The following is an 18734-nucleotide window of genomic DNA, read 5'->3' on the forward strand; positions in this document are numbered from 1 at the left end:
GAGAAGTTTGGTTATGGATCTTTAGTTTATTTTATCTTTTTGGTAATACCAAAATCACTCCTTGGCCACGACAGTTCTGAGACGGACCATCAAAGGCCAAAAAGTGGACAGTGGTCCAACTCCTTGGAAATACCCCCTCTTCCTGAAATAGCAATATTCCTGGAAATGGTAATGTTCCTCCCATATGTTAGCATATTAAATTACTTAGCCCATGAAAACTACAATCTCATGCCCTGGTGCTGCTCTCACTTTCTGAGATAGTTCACATTTAGGCCTGTGCAGTGTGAATTCCTCTAAAAACACTTTCACTTTTCTTTGACTTGCTATTGAATTCTTTCCTGCACAAAGGTAAGGACCCTCACTTGGTGATCCATCCTAAAGACTCCTGTGGGTCCAAGGATGTGACATTTCTCTCTTTTGCAATACCCTTTTGGAGCCTCTTTCTGTCATCTTGTATAGAGGGTGACAATCCCAGGAGTCCAAACTTAAAAGATTTAAGTATCAAAGAGAGAAGCGGAGTTCCAGTACCCTTTACACAGACCTAACTTTACTCAGGGTGGTGGACAATTGCAAAGACCTCCTCATTCCAGGGAGGCTGTGTCCCTCCATCCTCATTTCATATTGATTTATATTTAACACCAGAGCTCCATTATCTCATCATTTGGGCAAGAGCTCCAATATTTGGCCACCCGATGTGAAGAGCCAACTCACTGGAAAAGACTAATGCTGGGAAAGACTGATGACATGAGGAGAAGGGGACAACAAAGGATGAGATACTTGGATGGCATCACCGACTCAATGGACATGAATTTGAGCAAACTCCTGGAGATAGTGAAGGACAGGGAAGTTCATGCGGTCACAAAGAGTCGGACCCGACTTAGCGACTGAACAACAGCAAGCCAATTCACAAGGAAGTCATTTGTAACATATGTTATTTATGGTGAGAACTGCTCTGGTTCACAGATAGATTGGATATGTCACTCACGAAGACATTCAGACGTTCGAGAAATTACTCTATTAAACTCAGTTGCAATTCAAATTAAAACAGGTCCAATTCTTTCAGGAGGCAACACGAGTCCTGGGGGCCTGGGCCATGTGATTCATCTCTGCATCCTTGGGTTCTGGAAAACATTCACACCTGTTCTTTGGTTGAGAGGAATGAAGACCTAAGAGCCCGGGAGGCTCCGCCTTTCCTGCCACCACTGGGAAAGCTAGGAACCATAGAGATGTGGCTTCCTAGAGAGCCGAAACTGGGAGATGGGGTGAGCCACCGGATGTCGCGATACCCGCGGGTCAGCCATTATCCTAGGCTTCAGGTGCCGTCGCGTCCAGTTTTCGTGTCATCTCCTGGCGTCCCGGCGCCAAAGTGGTGGTCCCCAAGGCCGGAGCCGCCGCGGGAGACCCCGGTGAGCGGAGTGGGCTCGGGTGGGGTTGGCAAGCGCGAAGGGCGGCCCGGGTTGCGGCTTGAGCTCTCTGGAGCAGCTCAGCCCTCGCCGGCCCCTCTCTGCTCCTCACCCCCAGGGCGGTCCCTCACCGCTTGGTTGAGATGGACGCCTAGGCTACGCCTTGGGGAATATATGCAAGACAACTCCTCTGTGTCTCTGTGTGTTTGTGGATTGGCTGTCGAGTCAATGAATGTGCTGCCCCTTTGAGAAGAGCGACCTCAGTAGCCAGATCTCAGCTCACGTCTTTCTGCTTTTTTCAGTTTTCTCTGAGGCTGATGCTGAGAAACAGCTTGAGACTTCCCTGGAGCAGGGGCTCCAAGAATTCTTTTTTTTTTCTTCCCCTTGAAGGATGGATTGATTCCCATTTTTCTTTGTAATTTTATTGGAGTATACTTGGTTTTCAACTTTATGTTAGTTTAGGTGTACAGCCAAGTGAGTCTGTTATACATATATCCACTCTTGATTCTTTTACTGTATAGGCCGTTACAGAGTATTGATTAGAGTTACTTCTGCCATACAGTATGTCTTTAGTAGTTATCTTTTTTATATATGGTAGTGTGTATCGGAGAAGGCAATGGCACCCCACTCCAGTACTCTTGCCTGGAGAACCCCATGGACGGAGGAGCCTGGTAGGCTGCAGTCCATGGGGTCGCTAAGAGTCAGACACGACTGAGCGACTTCACTTTCACTTTTCACTTTCATGCATTGGAGAAGGAAATGGCAACCCACTCCAGTATTCTTGCCTGGATAATCCCAAGGACGGGGGAGCCTGGTGAGCTGCCGTCTCTGGGGTCGCACAGAGTCGGACACGACTGAAGTGACTTAGCAGCAGCAGCAGCAGTGTGTATATGTCATTCTCAAACTTCCAGTTTATCCCCCCACACACCAAGTCCCGTTTTAAATTTTGTAATGTAATGGTATTTAAGAAGCAAACTTAGACCACCCATATCACCACTGCCTCAGAGAATGTATTTTCACATTAAGTACAAATGTGAGTAAATGCTGTCTTGCAAGAAAGGTCTTTATCAACCTGTGAGTGACTGTGTATGGTTAATTGTTTTAATGAACTGTTGTTTGGAAACCATTGCTTTAGAATAGTTGTTCCGGTTTCAGAAGTCTTTTCTTAGGTGCAGTTATTTTGTACTTTTGGGGTTAGAATCCCTGAGATCAGAATTTGCTCCCATAACTGAACTAGTTGAGTGGCCTTCAGTGAATTGCTTAGCTCCTCTGAGACTTCTTTTGTTCTTTTTAACCTGTGCTTACAAATCTTTTGTGAGAAACAAGCATAATGTATGCTTAAGGATTTCTTATTTGTATCTCTGCAAAGTATAGAGTAAATAAAATTCTGATAATTTACTGTAGAAAATTATTTAGAAGTCTCTTTTCCCCCCAAGTTTTATTTGTAGACCCTATTTTTTTTAGAACAGTTTTAGGTTCATAGGAAAATTAAGCAGAAAATACAGAAATTTCTCATATGTTCCCTGCCCCACACTTGCATAGCCTCCTCCAGTATCAACATCCCCCACCACTGGAGGGATAGAGTGGGAGTTTGGGGCTAGCAGATGCAAACTAGTATTTATAGAATGGATAAACAACAAGGTTCTACTGTATAACTCAGGGAACTGTATTCAATATCCTGTGATAAACGTTAATGGAAAAGAATATAAAAAAGAATGTATATGTGTAATTGAATCACTTTGCTGTACAGCAGAAATTAACATTGTATACCAACTGTAGGTCAATTAAAAAAAAAATCCCCCATAGTTTTGCTTTTTCCAGAAGCCATGTAGTTGGAATTGTAAAGTATATTGGACTTTGAGGTTAGCTTCTTTCACTGAGTAACATGCATTTACATTTCCTTTGTATCTCTTCATAGCTTGATAGCTTCTTTTTAACACTGAATAATATTCTGTTATCTGGATGTACCACAGTTTATCTGTTTACCCATTGAAGGATATCTTGGTTGATTCTTGGTGTTGACAGTTATGAATAAAGCTGCTAAAACATCCACGTGCAGGTTTTTTTTGTGGACATATGTCTTCAGTTAGTTTGGATGAATACTGAAGAGCTCAATTGCTAGAATTTATGGTAAGAGTATGTTTAGTTTTGCTAAGAAAGGGCCAAACTGTCTTCCATAGTGGCTGTACTATTTTGCACTCCTACCAACGAATGACAATTTCTGTTGTCCCACATCTTCACCAGTGTTTGGTGTTGCCAGTGTTCTAGAATTTGGCCATTCTAATAGGTATGTAATGGTATTTCATCGTTTTAACTTGTATTTTCCTGATGACATATATGATGCAGAGCATATTTTCATGCAGTTATTTGAAATCTGTATATCTTTTTTGATGAGGTGTTTGTTTAGGTTTTTGGGCCATTTTTTATCTTCTTATTTTGGCCATGATGGAGCTTATGGCTCTTTGTTCCCTGGCCAGGGATTAAACCTGGGCACCCAACAGTGGAAGCTCCAAGTCCTCATCACTGTATTGCCAGGGAATTCCTCTTTGGGTCATTAAAAAAAAAGATTTACTTTTAACTGTGCTGGGTCATTGTTGCTGTGCTCAGGCTTTCTCTAATTGAGGCAAGTCAGAGCTACTCTTCATTGTGGTATGCAGACTTCTCATTTTGGTTGCTTCTCTTGTGGAGGAGGGGCTCTGTAGTTGTGGTGCAAGGGGGCTTAAGTTGCTCCTCAGCATATGGTATCTTCCTGGACCAGGAATCGAACCTGTGTCCCCTGCACTGGCAGGTGGATTCTTAACCACTAAATCACCAGAGAAGCCCCCATGGGCATATTTTAATTGAGTTGTTTGTTTTCTTAATTGTTGAGTTTTAAGAGTTCTTTGTATGAAATAGACAAAGGAAGGATATTAGTCTTTTATCAAGTATGTGTGTCTTTTGCAAGTATTTTCTTTCAGTCTATGGATTGTCTTCTCATTCTTGACATTGCTTTTTCCAGAGCAGAATTTTTGAATTTTAATGAAGTCTACTTATTATTTCTTTCAAGGATCATGCCTTTTGAATGTGCCTAAAAAGCTGTCACCATACCCAAAGTCTTCTAGGTTTTCTCCTAGGTTATCTTCCAGGACTTTTATAGTTCTATATTTTATATTTAGGTCTGTGATCCATTTTGTGAAATACGTAAAGTTTGTGTCTAGATTGATTTTTTTTGCATGTGCATATCTGGTTGTACCAGCACCATTTGCCAAAAAGACTATCTTTGTTCCGTCGTATTACCTTTATTCTATCAAAGATCAGTTGACTCTCTTCATGAAGGAGTATTTCTGGACTTTCTATTCTGTTTCATTGGTTTGTCTGCACTTTGCCAACACTGCACTGTCTTCATAACTGTAACTTTTTAGAAAATCTTGATGTTAGGTAGTGTCAGTCCCTCAACTTCACGATCCTGAGGGAGAAGGCCTTCAGTTCTGTGTTAGTTATTCTGGGTCTGTAGCCTCTCCATGTGAACTTTAGAATCAGTTTGTCGATATCTACAAAATAGCTTGGTGAGTTATTGGAGTCGCATTGACTCTGTAAATAAAGTTGAGAAGAACTGGAATTTTGACAGTACTCTTTCTAGCTGTGAGCATGGGATAGAAATAGTTTTTTAAAATTCCTTTCCATCACCCCCAGATCAGTGACCAAAGAACTGCTCAGTTTCTTTTTTCAAGTGTTCTATCCCTACTAATACTTTAGAACTTTATTTGCTTAGACTGCAGGTGTCCTCTAATATCTGAAAATAGTATTCTTATGAAGCCTTCATAAGCTCAAATGGTGTAAAGCAAAGGAGCAGTTCCCTTAGGACACATCTTGCTAACAGATGCACAAAGTAAAACTGGATAAAGCACAGATGCTGACAGACACAGGTTTAAGTCTGTGGTGGCTTGATGCTGAGATATTGAGTGTAGTTCCTATGGAACGGGCTTGGCAGTGCCACTCTGGCTACTTGGGGTACCTCTGGCTACCTCTTAGTAGCCTTTAGAATTTGCTTCTGTTTACTTACCTCTTTGCTGTAGTTCTACAACCTTACCTCAAAGTTTTCTTCCTTTCTCTGATTTGCACAGAACATTTCTAACAGAGCTATATGTGTTGTCACTCCCTTGCTTTAGAAATTACAGTTTCTTCTGGAATGGCTTTCCTAATATTCCAGTGATCTTTTTATTTTTTCTTTAAAGCCCAACCCAAAATTACCTCCATGAATTCTTGCTGTGCTTGTTTGTCCTCCTGTTAATTGTAGTTGCACTTTGTATTGAGATTATATTTTATTTTGCTCTCCGCTGCTCCATTATAAGCATGAACTTTAAGGGTCCACATGTTAAATAAAATTAATGGGGCATTCAGATATGTCACTGATAGTGATGTAACTGTTACAGCCTTAAAAGTTTAGACTATTCCTACCTTTCTGCTAAACAGTTTCTTTTCTGGGAATTTTTCCTGAAGAAATAAGCAGAAATGTAACCAAAAATTCTTTAGCAAAGATGGTCATTGTAGCTGAATTTGTAATAGGAGAAAATTATAAATAATTAAATGTCCAACAGCAATGGATTACTTAAGTATGAATGGACTGATACACTCTTAAAAATAATAATTAAAGGATACTTGATATTGGACTTCCGTGGTGGTCCAATTGTTAAGACTTTGGGCTTCCAATTCAGGGGGTACAAGTTCAATCCCTTGTTGCAGAACTCTGATCCCACATGCCTTGTGGTAAGGGAAAAAAAAAGAATTTCATGTTTTTGATATCAGCAGTGGTCTGGATAACATGAATATTAATGTCCCTAGAGCCTTGGGCTGGGGCTTTTGTCAAAGGAGAAACTGCCCAGAATCTAGAACTCTGCATTCATCAAGGTTTCTTCATTACCGGGGGCTCACTGGGGTCCGGAAAATCTGATTGTGTCTCTGGGTTAACTTTAACAATGATTTCTTTAGGTCTTATAGATGATGTTCTTCAAGCTCTAAGGAAGAAGTCAAGCAAGGATTGAGGGACCCTGGAGAGGAGCCTGTCTTAAATGGCAACAATGACAAGAGAAAATTGGGCCCACAATGCTCTGCGACAAGAGGGCCTCGTTAAAGGGAAGGATGATACCTGGAAGTGGGGAACCAGCTTCCAAGGGAGTAGCTCCACTGTTTGGGAGACCTCCCACCTGCACTTTAGACAGTTGCGTTATCACGAGACATCTGGACCCCAGGAGGCACTGAGCCGGCTCCGGGAGCTCTGCCGCCGGTGGCTGAGGCCGGAAGCACGCACCAAGGCCCAGATCCTGGAGCTGCTGGTGCTGGAGCAATTCCTGAGCATCCTGCCTGGAGAGATACGGACCTGGGTGCAGATCCATCGCCCTGGGAGTGGTGAGGAGGCCGTGGCCCTGGTAGAAGAGCTGCAGAAAGACCTTGATGGACCAACATTAAAAGTGAGAAAGGGGAAGTGGGGAGTAGGCCCAGGATAGGCTGGGATAGAAGATGATCCTGTGATTTTCATTAACAGTAACACAGCAGCAACCCTTATGCTAATTAAAACAGGTTCATGAGCTCTTCAGACCATAGAATATCTGTCTGGAGAAATGGATTTATGGTTGGGATCTTTGGACCAATTCAAAATCAACACAGAGCATTGACTCTGCTTTGTCTCCCTGGGTGATGCTTGCTAATTCTGAGTTTGATTCAAGAATCTGAAGAGCATAATGTTCCTAAGAGCTCCTCTAAACAGAAGCAAGTATATTGTTTGTAAAGTCTATTTGGATTAGTGTTGTAAACCTGGAGTATGAAAAGTTGTGGGAGAGCAAGAATGAAGCTTTCTCGATCTGAAAAGACCACTCCATGTATTCCCTACTGGGGGAGCTGTGTGAGACAAGAGATTGGGTTGAGATATTTGCCTCTGATAAGATTTTATATCCTTGGCTATTAAATTGTAATCTTAACATGGTTTCTAGTATGTGTCAGATCTCTTTTTGTCGATCTGGAGCCCACTAGAAACATTTCTATATGTAAAGTCTGAAGTATAATTTGGGAGGGATATCAAGGATGGGCTTGTTTGTATTAGTCGTAAAAGTGAAGAATTTTAGGATGTGTTTTTCATTACTAATCACTAATCCATTGTTCTCATTCAAGAGATAAAAAATGGAGGCAGGAAAAGGTTCACTGCATTGCCTTTGTGAGACATCTAGTTAGCAGCAAAACCAGATGTCTAGACTTCTAGTGTTCCTTCTATTGGAGCAGGAAGGGATGAGAAAAGGTGTGAATAAGTAGAACCCAGTGTTTTACATTAAACCTGAAGCTGGAGACTTCTAGATTAAGTCTGAAGCTCTTAATTGCTTGTTACTTCCCATTCCCTCCTTAACCCACACCCAGGTCTGGCTTCTGTTTCTACTGTTCTGTTCAGTCTCCTCTGGGAAAGGTCACCAGTACCGTGAGTGGGGCTAGAGGGCAGCTCCATTGTTCTCAAGGCAAAGCTTTCCTGCTGTTTTGATGCTCCATACTTGAGGTGGGTCACTCTCATCTCACAGTTCTAGACTATATGGGCAGAAAGAGGTCCATGGTGGTTAGGTGAGTTCATTTGCTGGAGGTACAGAAGAGTCAGCTTATTGCGTTCTGCTTGTTCACAGGTTCCAGCCTTTGTCCAGAACCAGGACACTCTCCAAGAGGGTCTGAGTACTCCAGGAATAGCACTTCCTCATGCACCCACTGGCAGCCACATATCAGCTGAAATTCGCTCAAATTCTCTTACTGACCCAGTGGTGTTCGGCTTGCTCCAGGATCCTCAACATGGTAACTTACTCTGTGGGTCTGGCTTTGGACATCCTTAGGACTCTTGCTAGGTCTCACCTCCCTACTCCCAGATAGCTACTTCCTCTTCTGCTGTTCTATGAGTCCCTTAGGATACCAAACTCTTTTCTTTTCTCCCTCGTGTCATTTCTTGGGTCCCTCTGACCCTTTATCCATTCTTATTACTAATTTTTGCACTTTTCCAGCCCTGCCCATGGTGGTCAGAAAAGATTTGTGTGTCATTTTCTAGCCATTATTGCGTAGTTCTGGTAGTTATGTGTCTTTCTGAACTCCTATTTTATAGAAGATAAACTTACTGGATTTGGACAGGAATGACAGTTATCTCATATGCAGCTTTTCCTCCTTCTTCAGATTCTTCTGCCCCTGAAGCTTCTGCTCTTTCCCAGGAAGAGAACCCTAGAAACCAATTAATGGCTCTCATGCTCTTGACAGCCCAGCCCCAGGTAAGATTTGCCACCTCTTTTCTTCCTAAGGCCCTATCTGCACTACCTAATTGTGGCTCAAACATACACTCGCTCATCCTAGTGCTTGGGTGTCCAGTCAGCTCCCATCTTTGAATCAAGGTCCCTGCTATTGGAGGGCAGAGTTCATGTGGGGTCTCCTGTGTCTCTCTGATATCCCACCTCATGCCCTCGTAACATGTCTCTTCCCCAAAAATGAAAGGAACTCTTCAGTAGGGGAGCTTCCTGGGCATGGATCATCTCATACATACATGTCATTTCAGGAATTGGTGATGTTTGAGGAGGTGTCAGTATGCTTCACTTCAGAAGAATGGGCATGTTTGAGCCCAGTTCAGAGGGCCTTGTACTGGGATGTGATGCTGGAGAATTACGGAAATGTGACTTCCTTAGGTAAGAACCCTTTCTTCCCATAATTTGTACCTTGACTTCCTCAGCTTTTGTTTATTTTTCTTCCTTTTTTCTTTCCTTTTTACACCCCCATGACTCCCTGCAGTGTCAGTGGAGATTCTTAACCACTGGACCACCAGGGAAGTCCCAGCTTTTGTGGGACTTTCTGCTACGCTAATCATGAACATAGCATAGCATACTTATTTTGAAAAATACTCGAAGGAAAAAATTTTTTACACCTACTCTTTACAAACAAATACCCTCAAAATTTTGATATTTTACCTTACTGGCTTTTTTAGGTATTTGAGAGAGGTTTTTTTTTTTTTTTTGCATTGTTTTGTGTGTGTGTGTCTGTGAATATGTACAGTTTTATAGCTTGCTTTCTTTGCATTTACCTCACTCGTATTATCACATATTCTTTGCAAACATTATCTGTATTGGCTGCATAATTTGTGTCATAATTTAGTTAGCCATTTCTGTATTTTAGATAATTACTGTAATAATAATCTTTTTCTATGCCTAATGTTTCTTTTTAATTTCTCATTATTTTTTCGAAATAGAATCACTAGGCCTAAATTAATTATTTTAAGGCTCTTGCTTCCTGCTGCCAAATTGCTTTCCATATTGATATCAGTCCTCTCTGCTCTTACCAGCTGTACACAAGAACCACTCGTTTGGCTCTGCCTTCATTGATGCCTAGGAGTCCCACTCTTGTAAATTGTTGTTAATATAATTTTTTGAGCTATAATATCTATTCTGAAGTGCATTTCTTTGATTAGTAACAGGAGTATTTTTTAAAAACCTGTTAGCCATTTATGTTTCTGATAAACATTAAACACCTGCTATGTAACGGCAACTATGGGAATGATGTGATTCTTCTCTTAAGTAGCATGATTTGGGAGATGAATACAGAAAGAATAAATAAGGCAGAGTGAAATAATTGGAATTAGAGTGGCATAAGCCTCTTGAGATGGAAATGGAGAGGACAAAGCAACCAGTACTATTCCTGGGAGTTAGAAAAGGCCATGAAGGAGGTGGCTTTACATTTCATTGTCTGAGTATCATTCTTTACATTGGCAGCTTTATGTTACTGAATTTTTATTCAAGAACATTATATATCATTACATTTGTTCATGCTGCCTTTGTCTGTTTCAGGCCTGTTTTAAAAGTGTCTTCAGGTAGATCTTACGTAATTCTGGTTACACTGACTCTTTGGAATAGTAATCTTTTCTGATATTTTCTAATTGATCAGTTTGCATACATGAAAATATTTAATTTTTGTATGTTAATTTTGTACTTAGCAACCTTAGTAAATTTTTTTATTGTTCATAGTAATTTATACTATATATTTTTACATTTATGAGGATATGTCTTTTAGTATCTCAGCTGTGGTGTGATGGTCAAATATTTTGTAGATTTGATATTTTGATATATATTCCTAAACTTTCTATATTCCTAAACTTTCTATCAGTGACATACCAATTTACACATCCACACAAAGAGCCCAAGAGGACCTATTTCACCTGTATGTGCTTGTGATTTGGTCACTTTTAAATCTTTGCTAGCTAGATGAAGAATCCTGTCCTTTGGTGTGTGTTGTTTTTTTTTTTCCATTTCTTTGATTATTAGTATTATTATGTTTATTGTTATTTTATGTTTATTCATATCCTTTCTACATATTTCTTTTGTTTATTAGAACTGGTAACCTTTTGTCACATGTTGTACATTTTCCCATTTGTTTGCCTTTCTGTGCTGGTTGTGAGTTTAAGTCTTAGAAAATCTTTCAAACTGCAATATTTTCCTTTAGATGGTGTATTTCTCTGTAAAAATACTATTTTTTAAGTCACATGTATTTTATTCAGACATTTTCATTGTTTCATTTTTATATTTATGCAGAATGACCTAGGAATCCAATTTGTTTGTTTGCTTGCTTTTTTTTTAATCCAAGAGATTTTCAGTAGTTCTAATGTGATTTACTATATAACCCATCTTTCTTTTTAGAAATTTTAAAACATGTTTTATGGGTTCATTAATTTTATGAAAAACACTCACCATGGATCCATAGCTTATGCTTTAAGCCAAAATAAATTTCCAGATGGGTCTAAATAAAGGTTAAACTTAAAAAATAAGAAGAAAATAGAATTCCTTGTTTATTCTAGCTCTTTGAGGAAAAAGAAGTTTGAATCAACTTTAATAAGTAAGATATGCTCTAACTGCGTGTTGTTGGGGCTTTGGGCAAGCAGATACCAAGGTACTTATGTTCTTTGACCTGGTAGTTCTGATTTGAGGAGGATACCTTAAGAAAATGGTTCAGAAAGAGGGAAAATAAGTAATATGTCTAAAGACAGTCCCAGGAAAGAATTGACAATGATTAAAATTTGGGAAGAACCAGATTTTCCCAGATAAAGTACTATGTAGCCCATGGTATTCTGACCTGCGAGTAGACTGTGACACTATCAAATTTGACAGTTTTATGTACTCAGTTTCTGTGCATTGATAAGATGGTAGAAAAGCAGACTTCAGGGCTTCCCTGTTGGCTCTATGGTAAAGGGTCCGTCTGCCAATGCAGGAGACATGGGTTCAATCCCTGGTCTGGGAAGATCTTATATACTGCAGAGCAACTAAGCCAGTGCGCCATCACTATTGAACCTGTGCTCTGGAGCCTGGGAGCCACAACTACTGAAGCCCACACGCCCTCTAGGGGCGTGTGCTCCTGTGCTCTGCAACAAGAGAAGCCACCACCATGAGAAGCCCATACCCTGCAACTAGAGAGTAGTCCCTGCTTGCTACAACTAGAGAGAAGCCCAAGCAGCAGTGAAGACCCAGCAAAGCCAAAAAATAACTTTTTAAAAAAAGAGCTAATTCCCAGATACCTTGCACATAACTTCTTCAATATGTAAAAGAATTGTAAATGTTCATTTAAGAGATTGGAATATAATTTAAAGGCAGTTATTCAAGAAATATTAAATGTCTCGCACATCAAGCTTAACTCCTGCCTTAAAGTACATTCAAGTTGAAGTGACAGACATTTACAAAAATAAGTACAATACAGTGTAACAAATGCTATATAATAAAAGTATGCATGAGTGTGGGAGCACATAGGAGCTTGGTACAATGAAAGAACTGGGAGAGTAGGAGGAGAGGTGGGTGGTTTAGAGAAAGATTTACAGAGGGAAGTGACTTTTTTGTGGGGAAGGGGTTATACCGCTTGTGGGATCTTAGTTTCCCAACCAGAGATTGAACCTGAGCCCCAGCAGTGAAAACACCAAATCCTAACCACTGGACTGCCAAGGAAATCCCAGATGCTATTAATATGATTTCTTAATTTTCTTTTTTTTTTGATTGTTCAGTGCTATGGTACAGAAATACACTGATTTTTGTATATTAATATTTATCCTACAACCTTGGTGAACCTACTTAGTTCGGGTAGTTTTTTGGTTGCTGCTTTCAGTTCAGTTCAGTTCAGTCGCTCAGTCATGTCCGACTCATTGCGACCCCATAGACTGTGGCATGCCAGGCCTCCCTGTCCATCACCAACTCCCGGAGTTTACCCAGACTCATGTCCATTGAGTCAGTGATGCCATCCAACCATCTCATCCTCTGTCGTCCCCTTCTCCTCCTGTCTTCAATCTTTCCCAGCATCCGGGTCTTTTCAGATGAGTTAGTTCTTCGCATCAGGTGGCCAAAGTATTGGAGTTTCAGCTTTAGCATCAGCTCTTCCAATGAATATTCAGGACTGATCTCCCTTAGGATGGACTGGTTGGATCTCTTTGCAGTTCAAGGAATTCTCAAAAGTCTTCTCCAACACCACAGTTCAAAAGCATCAATTCTTTGGTGCTAAGCACAATGATGTATATTACATTAATTGACTATCTGATGTTATACCAATATTTGGCTTCCTGTGATAAATCCCACTTGGTCATGGTGTGGAATTCTTTTTATGTGTTGCTGGAGTCAGCTAATATTTTGTTGAGATTCTTTTTTTTTTTTGCTTTTATTTTACTTATTTAGCTGTGCTGGTTCCTCATTGCTGCATGTGCTCTTTTCTAGTTGTGGCAAGCAGGAACTACTCTCCAGTTACAGTGCATGGGCTTCTCATGGTGGTGGCTTCTCTTGTTGCAAAGCACAGGCTCTCGGGTGTGCAGGCTTCAGTTGTTGAGGCTCCTGGACTCTAGAACACAGGCTCAGTAGATATGGCTTAGTTTTTCTGTGGCATGCGGGATCTTCCCAGACCAGGGATTGAACCCATGTCTGTTGTATTGGCAGGCAGATTCTTTACTACTGAACCACCAGGAAACCCCTGTTGAGGATTCTTATGTCTCTATTCATAAAGATATGATTGTTTGTAGTTTTGTCTTTTTTTGTAATATCTCTGTCTGCTTTTAGTATGTAGGTAATACTGGCCTCATGGAATTAGCTGGGAAGTGTTCCCACCTTTTTTGTTTATTAGAAGAGTGTGTGAAGAATTGGTATTCATTCTTATAATGTTTGGTAGAATTCACCAGTGAAACATTTTGGATCTGGGCTTTTCTTTGTGTGTAGTGTTTTGACTACTGATTGTATTTCATTGCTTATTATGGAACTATTCAGATTTTCTCTGTCATCCTGAGGCAATTTTAGTACATTGTGTCTTTCTAGAAATTTGGCCATTTCATCTTTTTTTTTTTTTTTGACCATTCTATCTTAAGTTATTCAGTCAGCACAGAATCATTCATGATATTCCCTTAGACTTTTTTTTTTCCTGTAAGATCAGTGGTAATTCCAATGGGGGTGACTTTTGTACTTAGTTTTTAAGCCTGTAAGTTTGGGCAGGTAGAAAATTGGGAAGAGGAAGAGCAAATTCAGGAAGAGAAAGGGGCATGAGCAGTGATAGGGAAGCAAGCTAAAACATGACATGTTTGGGCATCTGTACATAGTTTTCTGTGCCTAGAGTCTGGAGGCATAAAGGGTACTAATAAGAAGTGAAGCCAGAAAAATAGCAGATAGTGGAGGATAGCGTCTCTTGGGCTGTTCTTGTCATTTGTGCATTATCCTATAGTCAATGAAGCATTGTTTGTTTTGAGCAGGTGAGTGATATTATCAAATATACATATTGGAAAGATAATTAGAAATGGAGTGGACATGGATTAGAGGACTGGGGAGGATTGCAGGTAGGGAAGCCTGTCTTTTTCTTGCCTGCTTAACCAAAGATTGCAGAAAATAATCAGTTCCCTCTGTCATTCTGATATTTTTTCCCAAGTCCCTTAAAGTTCATTAGGCCCACACATAGTCTGATTTCTATACTAAAATTTCATTTTCCAGCTAATTAGCTAGTGTATATATGAGTCCTTCATTTCTTAACCATTTTCTATTTCTGTTTAACCACTTGTAACACTTCTATTTCTTAAAATGCTTCTACTTCCTTGAAGAAAGAAAACTTTCCTTTAACCAGCATTCTGCTTAAATTGTAAAACCAGTCTGTTACACTCTTTTCCTATGTATTTTCTCTCTATTTAGGTAGAAGAATACTGTTTTTATACGCAAATAGAAGATAATGTTATTATTATTTATATAATTTTATTTATTAGATAATTTGGGGAACTAGTTCATAATTTTTCTCACATTTAGATGGTGAAAATGAGTTTCTAAAACATTTAAAATATACGTCGTTTCATATTTTAAAATATTTGAGAATATTGGAGTCATAAAGAGGCTAACTAGTTTAGCCTCATTATTTTATAGATATTTTCATAGTTTTTAATGTCTCTATATTTTTTCTTTTCATTCAGTATTTTTTTTTATTCAGTATTTTTTATATATAACTACATGATGGAGTCTAATGTAGACCTTTGTGTAGACATTTACAAATTTCCATTTCTCAATTTTAAAAGAAGAATTCGAGGTGTTAAGTTGCTTTTTAATAGGTTTTTTTCTGTAGATTAATTACTTTCAAGTAATTAAAAAAATGTTGATGCACTTGACTCTTCAAAAGTTAAAGATGGCCTTCAGAGTTTTTAGGTATATTTTCTTTCTTTGAGAGTTCCTGTCTTCTTAGCATGAAGAAGGAAAAAAAAGACAGTTCTTTACAAGTGTTATCCAGCTTCATGAAGTTATATATGAACCACCTGTATTAAGATCCTTCTCTAGTTCTTCTTGCATCTGTTTATTCAGCATCCTTTCTATGTTTCCATCTGCTCCTTGAAGGCAAAGAGCTTAGAAGTATCTGGGAATGAATGAATTCTGTGTTAATCCATTTACAACATTCTGTCAGTGTAGCACTGTGCTTTGTACTCCCATTTAATGAAAAGCTTTTCCTTTTTGTGTACTTGTAAAAGTATCCTACTAGTTGTTTTAAAGTCTTTGGAAGATCTTGTTGTTGCTGACACAGGGATATGGTAATATTTACATTTTTAATTTCTTTTACCAGAATGGGAGACTATGACTGAGAATGAGGAGGTGACATCCAAGTTGAGCATATCTCAAAGAGCAGATTCTCAGAGAGGAATATCAAAAAGATTTCAAGGAGGTGTTCCCCAGCTTCTTGACTTTGAGGAAGAGTGTGAATGGCAAGTTTTTTCAAATCAGTGGGGAAATGAAGCAAGGGAAAGAGATAAACTGAAGAAAGGTTTCCTGTGTGAACGAGACAAGAAAAAAAGGACTCCACCAGAAAAACGAGGCCAAAAGTGGCAGGAATTTGAAGAAAGCTTGGCTTCAGATTCAGCTTTTTCTGAAAGTTTAATAGGTGCTGAAGGAAAGAAGCTTTATAAATGTGATATATGTTGTAAACATTTCAATAAAATCTCCCATCTTATAAATCATCGAAGGATCCACACTGGGGAGAAACCTCATAAATGTAAGGAGTGTGGAAAAGGCTTTATTCAGCGCTCAAGCCTTCTAATGCATTTACGAAACCATTCTGGCGAGAAACCTTATAAATGTAATGAATGTGGGAAAGCCTTCTCTCAGAGTGCTTACCTTCTAAACCATCAGAGAATCCACACTGGGGAGAAACCTTATAAATGTAAGGAGTGTGGAAAGGGCTTCTATAGGCACTCAGGCCTTATTATACATCTAAGACGCCATTCTGGGGAGAGACCTTATAAATGTAATGAGTGTGGCAAAGTTTTTTCTCAGAATGCTTACCTCATTGACCACCAGAGGCTCCACAAAGGAGAAGAACCTTATAAATGTAACAAGTGTCAGAAAGCTTTCATTCTGAAGAAGAGCCTCATTCTGCACCAGCGAATCCACTCTGGGGAAAAACCCTATAAGTGTGATGAATGTGGAAAAACTTTTGCCCAGACCACTTACCTGGTTGACCATCAGCGGCTCCACAGTACAGAGAACCCATATAAATGTAAAGAATGTGGAAAAGTTTTCATTCGAAGCAAAAGCCTCCTCCTACACCAGAGAGTTCACACAGAAAAGAAGACTTTTGGTTGTAAAAAATGTGGGAAGATTTTCACTTCTAAGTCAAGTCTCATTGACCATAAGAGGATGCATAGCAGAGAGAAGCCTTATAAATGTACTGAATGTGGGAAAGCCTTCACTCAGAGTGCTTACCTTTTTGACCATCAGAGACTCCACAATGGAGAGAAACCCTACGAATGTAATGAATGTGGGAAAGTTTTCATTCTGAAAAAGAGCCTCATTTTACATCAGAGGTTCCACACTGGAGAGAATCTCTATGAATGTAAAGACTGTGGCAAAGTCTTTGGTTCTAACAGAAACCTCATTGACCACGAGAGACTCCACAATGGGGAGAAGCCCTATGAATGTCGAGAGTGCGGGAAAACCTTCATTATGAGCAAAAGTTTCATGGTCCATCAGAAGCTCCATACACAAGAGAAGGCCTACAAATGTGAGGATTGTGGGAAGGCTTTCAGTTACAATTCAAGCCTGCTCGTACATCGGAGAATCCACACTGGGGAAAAGCCCTTTGAATGCAGTGAATGTGGAAGAGCTTTCAGTTCTAACAGAAACCTCATTGAACATAAGAGAATCCACAGTGGTGAGAAACCGTATGAGTGTAATGAGTGTGGCAAGTGCTTCATTCTGAAGAAAAGCCTCATTGGACATCAGAGGATTCACACAAGGGAAAAATCTTACAAATGTAATGACTGTGGGAAAGTCTTCAGTTACCGCTCAAACCTTATAGCCCATCAGAGAATCCACACTGGTGAGAAGCCCTATGCATGTAATGAGTGTGGGAAGGGCTTTACTTACAATAGAAATCTTATTGAGCATCAAAGAATTCACAGTGGAGAAAAAACCTATGAATGTCATATATGTAGAAAAGTGCTTACCTCTAGTAGAAATCTTATGGTACATCAAAGAATCCATACTGGAGAAAAACCTTATAAATGTAGTGAGTGTGGAAAAGACTTTAGTCAGAACAAAAACCTTGTTGTACATCAGAGAATGCACACTGGGGAAAAACCATATGAATGTGAAAAGTGTAGAAAATCTTTTACTTCTAAGAGGAATTTAGTTGGCCACCAGAGAATCCACACAGGAGAGAAACCATATGGGTGTAATGACTGTAGTAAAGTTTTTAGGCAAAGAAAAAACCTGACTGTACATCAGAAAATTCATACAGATGAAAAAAACTGTGAATGTGATGAGTCTGAAAAAGAATTTTCTCAGACTTCCAACATTCATCTTCAACAAAAAATCCATTCTTTGGAGGATTTTGGGTCCTATTCTCTTGGGTCCAAATTCTCTTGGGTCCAAAATGCCAATGAGTCCAAAATCAAGATTCATAAAATCTAGTATTGTGTAAAATGGAATAGCATCCCTGCCTCTGTAAGTGGCTGTTGGATAAATGGCAGCATATGGTTTTTATAAGGAAAAAAAGTCATGATTGACCCTTTTGTAGACAAGTATGTTGCATGAGGCACAAAGTTAAATCTAGACCTTCAAGACTACGAAAACATAAGCCAAATTCTAGTTAAAAGATACTCTGTTCCAAATCATTTCTTATGAACCTAGAAAAGGACCTTGAAGCACTTAAAGATTCTGAAGAAACTGAATTATGATTTATAAGATATAATGATGATGTTGTAAAGGATAGCAAAAATATCTTTGTATTAAAAGTATGTTTTGAAAAGATACATATGTATGGTACATCTTAAAGATAGTATCACTGCTAGAGAACGTCTGTACAGCCAGTGTGATTAAGACATACAAAACATGAAGTTGGGTGGGCAGGACTGCTCTTTGAGGACAATTTAAGTACACTGGATTTGGAATCTGAAAACCTAGGTTTGGATCCTGGCTCTTTCACTTAACGAGCTCTGTGATGTTATTAAGTCAGTCTCTAAGTCTCAGTTTCTCTGTCAGTCAAATACTGGCATAACCCCTACTTCATAGAATTGTTGTGAGCATTTAGTAAAAGGATCATGTGAAAGTACTTTATGAAATAATTTAATCGTCAATAAAGTTGGATAAAAGAGACATGGTCAAAATCTAGAAAATGGCATAATGTAGTGTTTGTTCGTCAAGTTAATATTAGGACTTCATGAACCTCAAAAGTTTAATTTTTATAGTAAGAGGAAGTATGGTGGATGGTTAGCTTTGGAATTTAGTACTCTAAAAAAACTTTAAAAACAGCTTTTTAAATGTTTAAGGGAGATAATACATAATATACCTAGTTTGTTTTTGTGGAAAAAAAAATTGGCTTACT

General features: G+C 39.2%; 1 protein-coding gene across 1 annotated transcript; it reads left to right on the forward strand.

Annotated features, from left to right (window-relative positions):
• The first annotated feature begins 1281 nt into the window (after positions 1 to 1281).
• On the forward strand, positions 1282 to 18525 carry ZNF197 (zinc finger protein 197). The gene is given in 8 exon segments (XM_081527821.1): positions 1282 to 1406; positions 6372 to 6850; positions 8042 to 8204; positions 8574 to 8665; positions 8947 to 9073; positions 15477 to 16927; positions 16929 to 16971; positions 16974 to 18525. Coding segments are annotated over 7 exon segments (3123 nt in total). The 5' UTR covers positions 1282 to 1406; positions 6372 to 6451; the 3' UTR covers positions 17822 to 18525.
• The last annotated feature ends 209 nt before the right edge of the window (positions 18526 to 18734 follow it).

Source organism: Giraffa tippelskirchi, chromosome 9, assembly GCF_054371585.1.
Source record: "Giraffa tippelskirchi isolate mGirTip1 chromosome 9, T2T-mGirTip1v1.2.pri, whole genome shotgun sequence".
NCBI classification, from domain to species: Eukaryota; Metazoa; Chordata; class Mammalia; order Artiodactyla; family Giraffidae; genus Giraffa; species Giraffa tippelskirchi.